Here is a 7,402-nt window from a genome sequence, read left to right on the forward strand (position 1 = left end):
GACACATAAACCAAAGAGACAGCCAAGACTCGAACATATATGTACATGTGTTCAAACTACATTAACAAATTCGCAGGTAGCACAATGTAGTTTAGCCAGTCTTACTTCTGAACGAAGAAACGGAACCAACCGCTTGCTGCACTGTTGTTACCATTACGTTTCATATCGAGGCGGTGCTACACTGGGCACTGGGCGCTGGGCTGCCCGCTTGGCAAGGCGTATCGCCAGCTTACTCTTGGTCTTGAAGCTTATTGCGCCCCATTTACCCTGTAATACGATGATGGTTTACCTTTACGCTTTAACCTGTAAACCGAAGCAAGTCTATATCTGTGATTTCACTTGCCGGTCTAGTCACGTAGTATCACAAATGCCTGGGATTTGATCGAGAGTATTGGACTAGCTTTGATAATTGGCGACTCAATCCAGTCAGTAAATACAACGCTACTCGGCTATCCGAATTGCTGATTACTGGCTGCTCTGTAAACAATCGGTCGCTTCGGGTCAAGTTCAAAATTCAGGGTCCAGTGTTGATGCCGTCTTAATCCCGCTCACATCACTCTGCCCTTGCTTCCTCAGAAACAAATCACCAATATCCTCCTATGCTCTCAATAGCCAGGTTTTCCAACCCAAAAGGACGCTTCTTTTTGTTATCCTTCTAACCTGAGACTGATGATAATGACGCGGTATAGGAGGAGACCGTCGTTGGTGTGTAATATGAACTCGCGTTTGAGTATTCCTTCACCACAACCTCAAGCCGAGCATCCGGATCTGACTTCATGCGCTTAAGGCATTGGTACGCCTCTTCCTCGTCGACATTTAATGAAGCAAGCTTCTTTGCTGTTTTGACTGTTTTGAGATTGACCTTGGCCCCCGCGTCCACCATCTGACGCACACATCTCAGCACATTGTCTTTATGCTTGTTGTCTTCCTCATATGCAGCACAATATCGGAAAGCCTGTGCCAAGATTTCTTCCCAGGGCGTCAATCGCTTTATAGTGATACCACCAGTACTCGAAAATTTTGCGTTTGGCTTTGCTCCTTTACTGAGCAAGTGTTCAATTATCGGTGCGCTGTCCCGTCCGGAGAAGCAAACAAGAGAGAGAAGGGGAACCCTGTTGTAGCCGAGCAATTTATATATCATCCGCCCGGCTAGCTGGGTTAACCCCTTTTGCGGCCGACTAGCCGTTGCGTCTAGTCTGACAACATAGCCTCGTGGCTTTGCTCTTGCCCTAACATACTCTACCACCGACATTGAAGTTGCCAAGCATAGCATCCTTTCGCTGGGTCCCAGACCACTGAAGCCGTCAAAAGAGCTCAAGTGGCCCGTCCAGTGGTTGTTTGGGGCATCGTGGTTTATGTAAGGCCTGCTGTCACTTACCAGTTGCCATATATCGGGAAGCATGAGATTCGTGGCGCTGGTCAGGTGGTCCAACAATCGTACAACTGGTTTACTTGAATCGGAATGTACAGCAGAGGCATGATCCAAACAGGCAATGAGATTTGTAGTCAAATGACTCCTTTGAGGGTCAACGTCTCTGGATCTGGCTTTGAGTTTTTTGCCATCCCAGTTGGCTGCACTCTTAGTCAAGGCACCATACGCCGCCGCGATTCTGAGGTTGGCATCATATGGCTGTTTGAGATACTTCCGAAGCCTTCGTTGAGTTCTGCGGCTACAGACAAACTCGTACACCGTCTTGTGTAGATAATCAACAGTGCCTCCAAAACGCGAACTAAATGGGAATGCAAAGCCCGGGATTGTGCCTTTGTGGACTTCCAGTAAGCCTTTGCATCGGCTGTTAAGGCGACGACGAATGTCTTCTACCCGTTCCGATGCCTCATCACGCGATAAGTTGCCGGATTCTCCTTTGATCGCTCGGTCCATAAAATCCACCTCATCTGCGTACCAAAACAATAGTGGCGAAGGCGACCTCTTAAATGCCGCCATCAGCTTGAGGAGCTGGGCGGTATGCTCACGGTATCCAGGATCAATATTCTCAAGTATCCTTTCGTAAAGGTTCTTAATTTCTGCCGGAAGTAGACCAAGCCGCTTCTGGAGATCTTCAACACGATCGCCTGCTCCTATGCCCGCCAGGAGGGAAGCTACAACGATGGTGACCCATAAGAACACGCCACTGGACTTCTTAACGATGGATTCAATGAGCTCCTTGGCGACACGGGCTTGCCTTCGCTGTAGACCTTTGAACTGAGCATCGGCTTCAAATTTCGCCAAGACGTAATCCGAGATATCCTGGTGAGTCAAATCCTCCATTTTAAGCCTAGGACAATCCCCAAAGGCCCCCTCAAACTCTACCCAAGGACGGCTGGAGACGCATATCTTGATGGGAGATTCCACGCAGCTCTGCACAAGTGAAATGAGATCATAGCAGTTGCCGTCAAACTCATCCAAGCCATCGATAAACATGGCAAGCTTGGCATGAGTACTGATATAGACAATTGCTCGTTGAAACATATCGCCCAGCTCGATCTGGCTGAAGCTCTTGGGATCAAGGTTGAACAGGCACAGAGATTCCCACCGCAACGGAGCAACCACGGGAATGACTTCTGGATGGGCACGGAGAAGTTGTACAAGTAGTGTCCGGAGGAGACCCTCTTTGGACCTTTGTAGCTTTGATCCCACGGCCCAAAAGTGAAAGGAGACGACTATGAGCTTATTATCATTTCCTGCCCATTGTTTTAGATGTTGCTCGCATCTGCCATGATGGAGAACTGCTCTCTCTGGGTCCATGGACCCTGTGGCTGATCCATTGTTGCCGTATTGTTTTTGATCGACAGGTTGAAGTAGATATCTCATTAAAGTAGACTTGCCCGATCCTGGCTTCCCAGTAATCCAGTAAAGTGTCTCATCGGATTCGAGCCAGTCCTTGAAGCCGGTGATACCGTTATCTTCAAAGACCCAGCGAAATGTGCCCTCGTGGGCATCTTTGATGGTCAATTCCCTCTCTTGCATAGTGTCGTAGCAGAGTCTGGAGATGAATAGTTGCTCCAGCTTAGTCCTCCTTTCATCTGGTAGCTGGATGTGAGAGGCATCGGAAATGCCCGAATACTCCCCCTCGAAGCTGTATATATTGGCAACCAAATCGCCAATTAGCTCTGACTTGATCTTATCATGAAGCTGAAGGCCGTCAGTCAAACACTCGACTATCGAAGCTCCATAGCCTAATGTCGAGTCAACTGAGCTTTCCGCCTCCTCTTTCGAGTTCTTTGAGCCTGACTTGCGAAGCTCTCTTAGTATTTGATCCTGTTTTTCCGCGCTGTCCCGCACGACCGACCTACGACTGATTGTAAGCTATGCTCTGTAGTGCGAAAGACGATCACTGATCTCGTCTCTTATAGCGGCCAAGTTCCATGATCCTCTCAGGCTGGCACACTCAGGCAATCTCTGGCTAGCGACTTACCTGAGGTCGACTGTCATGTGAAACGTCAAATCCAGCTGCACATCTCTCAACCTTACTTCGAGGGTCTTGAGCTTTTCCTCCTTCCAAAGTGCTAGCCAGGCCTTCTTCAAAGTGCTCCTTCCACGACCAATCTTATCCATCGAATTCGTCATTTCTTCCGAGATCACAATACTTTTCTGCACCAGCGAGTCTATCACTGTGCTCGGTCCCGGATTGGTGCTCTGCAGAGTGCGCTGAGCATCTCTAAAGTTTTTCGACGTTTTACGTAGGTCGTCGAGACTCGTGATAAAAGCGTGCTCGGAATTATTGAGCTGCCAGGCGGTAGCAATGAAGCGAGTGCCAAAGTCGATCACCTGCAAAATGCTGGCTGCGACTCCGACAGCAGCGAACTCGGCCATTGTAAAAAGGATTGATGGAATACATAGAGGTAGATGCGTTCATTTCGCTGTGGGTGGGCGACGCTTCTTGTATCTCGTGGTAAGCTTTCAGCTGCTTCTGCTGCAGCTGCAGCTGAGAAATCAGGCTGCAGAGGCATGGCCACGCTTAACTATTCGCCGGGCAGTGAATGTGGCGTACATGCTTGTATCTAAAGCCAGCATTGATGCATCCTAGTGATGATCTTGAAGTTCGTGATTGGAGGAGTAGGCTGGTTTGCAGGTGATGGGTTGTCTGATGTGCATTTGTCATTCTGCCTCGGGGGGTCAAAACGCTCCGCCTTGCTGCCTTCTTCCGACCCAGGGGAAGGAACAGAATTGCTACTGCGACAGGTCTTGATCAACTATCATCATTTCAAGCAGCTGCTATCTTTGGGTAATAGAAACAAGGTAACGAAACAAATCCAAGTTCTGGGCAAAGCGCAGGTATGAAGAAGACAAGAATGAATTATCGCCTGAAGCATTAAAAAAATATCATTACACAAGGGTATACTCCTGCCAGGTCATCCCATACTAGACCAGATCTATAAACCGAAAACCAACCGACCGACCATCCCAGATATTAATTGCGAAATCACGCTAAAGTTTATAAATCCTATTCCATGTCTTCTTCGTGTTCCCATTTCTTGGTTCCCAACTTGCGCATCTTTTTGGGACTGCCGCTACCAACAGGTACTGGCTTTGCCTTTTCACCACCAACGCGCATGCGCTCCAGTTTTCGTCCTAGGTTTGTAACGCTATCACCTCTGGCGTCGCCTCTTGATGGTTTTCCGGCAGGGGCAGCAAAGTCTTCTCGCTCTTCGAGAGGCCTGCGCTTTGTGGGACTGCGGGAGGCGAGTTCGCGCTTGAGAATGCCGTTCTCGCGACGGAGTCTATCAACTTCTTCTTCGAGATCTTCAATAAGAACATTCTCTTTATCACCATCCTCGTCGGTAGCCAGGCCACGTTCAAGGACTTCGATCTTGCGGTCCCAGTGCTCCTCAGTACGCTCCTGCTCGATCGACATTGAATTCTTCCAGCGAGCCATTTCAAGAGCCAGGCGTTGCTCAAACTCGTTAGCGCACTCTTCGCGAATAGCTGCTTCGAGGTCCAACATGCGGTCTTCCATAGATAGGAGATGAGCTTCAGCAGCGAATCGTGCTTCAGCTTGTCGATCGACCTCTTCACGCAATTGATCGGCCTCCTCGCTAAGTCGAGCAATCTCAAGCGCAGCAACCTCCATGGTCGCACGGTCATCAACGTTCATCTGAGGGGTGTAATTTCTATACGATACATGGTGCGACGGCACCATTGGGCGCAAATGGTTATGGTTAAGAGTCGGGCTAATCGAACGATTTTGGGTCGGCGAAACAATGGTGCTTGTAATGGAAGGGACACGAGGCACTGCCACCTCGCGAGCAAGAGCACTGTATCGAAGGATCTGTGATGTAGCGTTAAAGTCTCCCCTGGGGTCGGCCGTGACGATCATTACACCTCTTTGAGGATTACGACGAGGAGCTTGAGGCTGTGAAGAAGAGGATGAAGGAAATGAGTTGGAGAAGAGAAGCTCAGTAAGCTTGCATTGTCTGAAAGGGACGATGTTTGGCTATGGCATGTTAGCTGCTGTTGAAGATGGCTCTGTTGTTACTCACCTTGCTAGAGCTGGCAGCCTCGCTTTGCGTTTGAAGGCATTGACCCAAGTACATCAAACTCTCGTTGATCTTGCCAGCCTCTACGAGTGTAGCACCAGCTGTCTTGGCCTCGCGTGCTCTCTCGCTACCAGCCAGATCGACAATCGTAAACTTGCTTCCCCCCCAGGGTCCAGGCTTCCTGCCACGAGCTCGCTTCTTGACCTCGAATACGAAAAATCCGTGGCTTCGACTCGAAACACTGTTGCTACCAGTACCAGTAACTCGGCGCTCCTGCAGACCAGTCTCGATGACTGTCAATGCCTCTGTATAGTTCGAGCAGATGACCTTTCGTAGGCCCGCAACAACCTTTCGGTCAGGTGTTAGTTCGGTCGACTTGAATAACAAGGCACGACGTCGCGACTCTTTAGTGGTGGCGGATTTGACGGCCGGGGTCAGGAGATCATATATACGGTCGTTGTGGACTTCATACATAGAGATGACAATAGCATACTCCGCTGAAGGGTCGCAGGGAACATCTGTGTTGCTGACGTCGGGTTGATCGGGAAATGCCGAAGGGCGTGCCGTCGCTCGTCGAGGGGGAGGAGGAGACATGATATTGCGTTCGCCCTTTAAATCTTGTTTAGCAATGTTCCTTACATGTGTGGCAGATCGAAGCGACATGAAGTGCCGCGCAACCCGCTTGGGTGCGGCCGAGGTAGGGGAACAATTCATCACGCTTGCAAAAGCTACGGTTGATCCAAGAGGTTGCCTGTCGCGGCCAAGAGAACGATTCTATCGCTCACTGGGACGCGTTGTGCCATCTCCCTCGGTGACAAGCCGTACACTTTTCTGACTTGGTGCGCATTCTGCAGACAATGTATTGGCGAGCTTCGCGACGTGTTGGGTTATGGGAGAGTTGATGTAGGAAAGGGCTGAGGTCGGGGGTCGTACAAGACCTGGCGTGGCGGCTCGTGAAGGCGCTCTGGATGCCACCGAGTCGCGGAAGGATGGACTCAAGAAGTGCGACGCAATGGTCAAAGATGATTCAGCCCCGTCGCACTCCTGAAGAGAATCCTGTGCTGTAAAGATATCGTTTCCGTCGATCATATTTTCGCCAATGGATCGGAAGAGGACGTCCATCGCAAGTTGGGTCATGCCGCGTTGGGATTTGCTGCCGAGTATGGTATGTGTCTACAGATGTTAGTACAATCCTGCTGGCATTAACGTGAAGCTTACCTTGCCAGAGCCAGTGACTCCTAACGTAGCAACAACCGCGTCGGTTCCCTCACCACCTTCAGGAGCGAGAACCCCCTCCACAAAAGGGACGATCTCTGTACCGTGGAACACATCGAGCTGGCTGGCTTCTTCCTCAAACACCTGTGTAAACGCGAACTTCTCGATAGCTCTTCGACGATCGGTAGGGGGGTTCAGGACGACATGTGTTGCTTTCGAGTCGTCCTCTGGAGATTCAACTTCGAGAATGCGCTCTCCGTCACCGTTTCGTAAGGGCGGCGGTCGTAGTCGTAGGTAAACCTCAAACAGGTTGTGTGATGCTTTGCGTGAAGACTCCATGTCGCTATGATCGCTGCGGTAGCTCTGAAGATTTCGCTAGGATGCAGGAACAGATGCAAAACAGAACCCGACGTGGAGAAGACGAGACGAGAACTGTTTAGCCTGGTGGATTCTGGATCTTTGACGTTACAATCCTAGCGGGAGCGTGTTTACTCTATTTCGTTGGTCCGGCTGGGCTGGCAGGACAACGGCAACTATTTTGGCCGTGATAAGATAAGATTAGATAGAGCTAAGCGCTATCCGCGCGGTTGTAAGCACAGACCAACGACGGAAACATCTTAGGCCCCTCATAAAAAAAAAGTTGAGATTGTGGAGATGATTTCCTCAGGCCTTCAATTCTTCACGGTCGCCCCAAGGACCAGGATTCAAG

General features: G+C 50.0%; 2 protein-coding genes across 2 annotated transcripts; both read right to left on the reverse strand.

The window, feature by feature from the left end:
- Positions 1–373: 373 nt before the first annotated feature.
- Positions 374–4,018, reverse strand: EDB82DRAFT_500381 (uncharacterized protein). The gene is made up of 2 exons (XM_025735627.2): positions 3,417–4,018; positions 374–3,290 (listed from the first exon to the last, which is right to left on the reverse strand). Exons 1-2 carry the CDS (start codon positions 3,812–3,814, stop codon positions 656–658), a joined length of 3,033 nt encoding a protein of 1,010 aa, XP_025586314.2. The 5' UTR covers positions 3,815–4,018; the 3' UTR covers positions 374–655.
- A 427-nt stretch (positions 4,019–4,445) lies between these two features.
- Positions 4,446–7,032, reverse strand: EDB82DRAFT_475740 (P-loop containing nucleoside triphosphate hydrolase protein; the record flags this gene model as incomplete). The annotated part of the gene is made up of 5 exons (XM_065608043.1): positions 4,446–5,435; positions 5,482–6,087; positions 6,118–6,206; positions 6,264–6,651; positions 6,697–7,032. 5 exons carry the CDS (start codon positions 7,030–7,032, stop codon positions 4,446–4,448), a joined length of 2,409 nt encoding a protein of 802 aa, XP_065464941.1.
- Positions 7,033–7,402: the final 370 nt, after the last annotated feature.

This window comes from Fusarium venenatum, assembly GCF_020744135.1.
Source record: "Fusarium venenatum strain MPI-CAGE-CH-0201 chromosome Unknown EDB82scaffold_2, whole genome shotgun sequence".
NCBI classification, from domain to species: domain Eukaryota; kingdom Fungi; phylum Ascomycota; class Sordariomycetes; order Hypocreales; family Nectriaceae; genus Fusarium; species Fusarium venenatum.

Coding starts and splice junctions, on each gene's coding strand:
- EDB82DRAFT_500381 (XM_025735627.2), bottom strand. CDS start 3,814: ATGGCCGAGTTCGCTGCTGTCGGAGTCGCAGCCAGCATTTTGCAGGTG. Junction 3,291..3,416: donor CACATGACAGTCGACCTCAG/GTAAGTCGCTAG, acceptor AATCAGTCGTAG/GTCGGTCGTGCGGGACAGCG.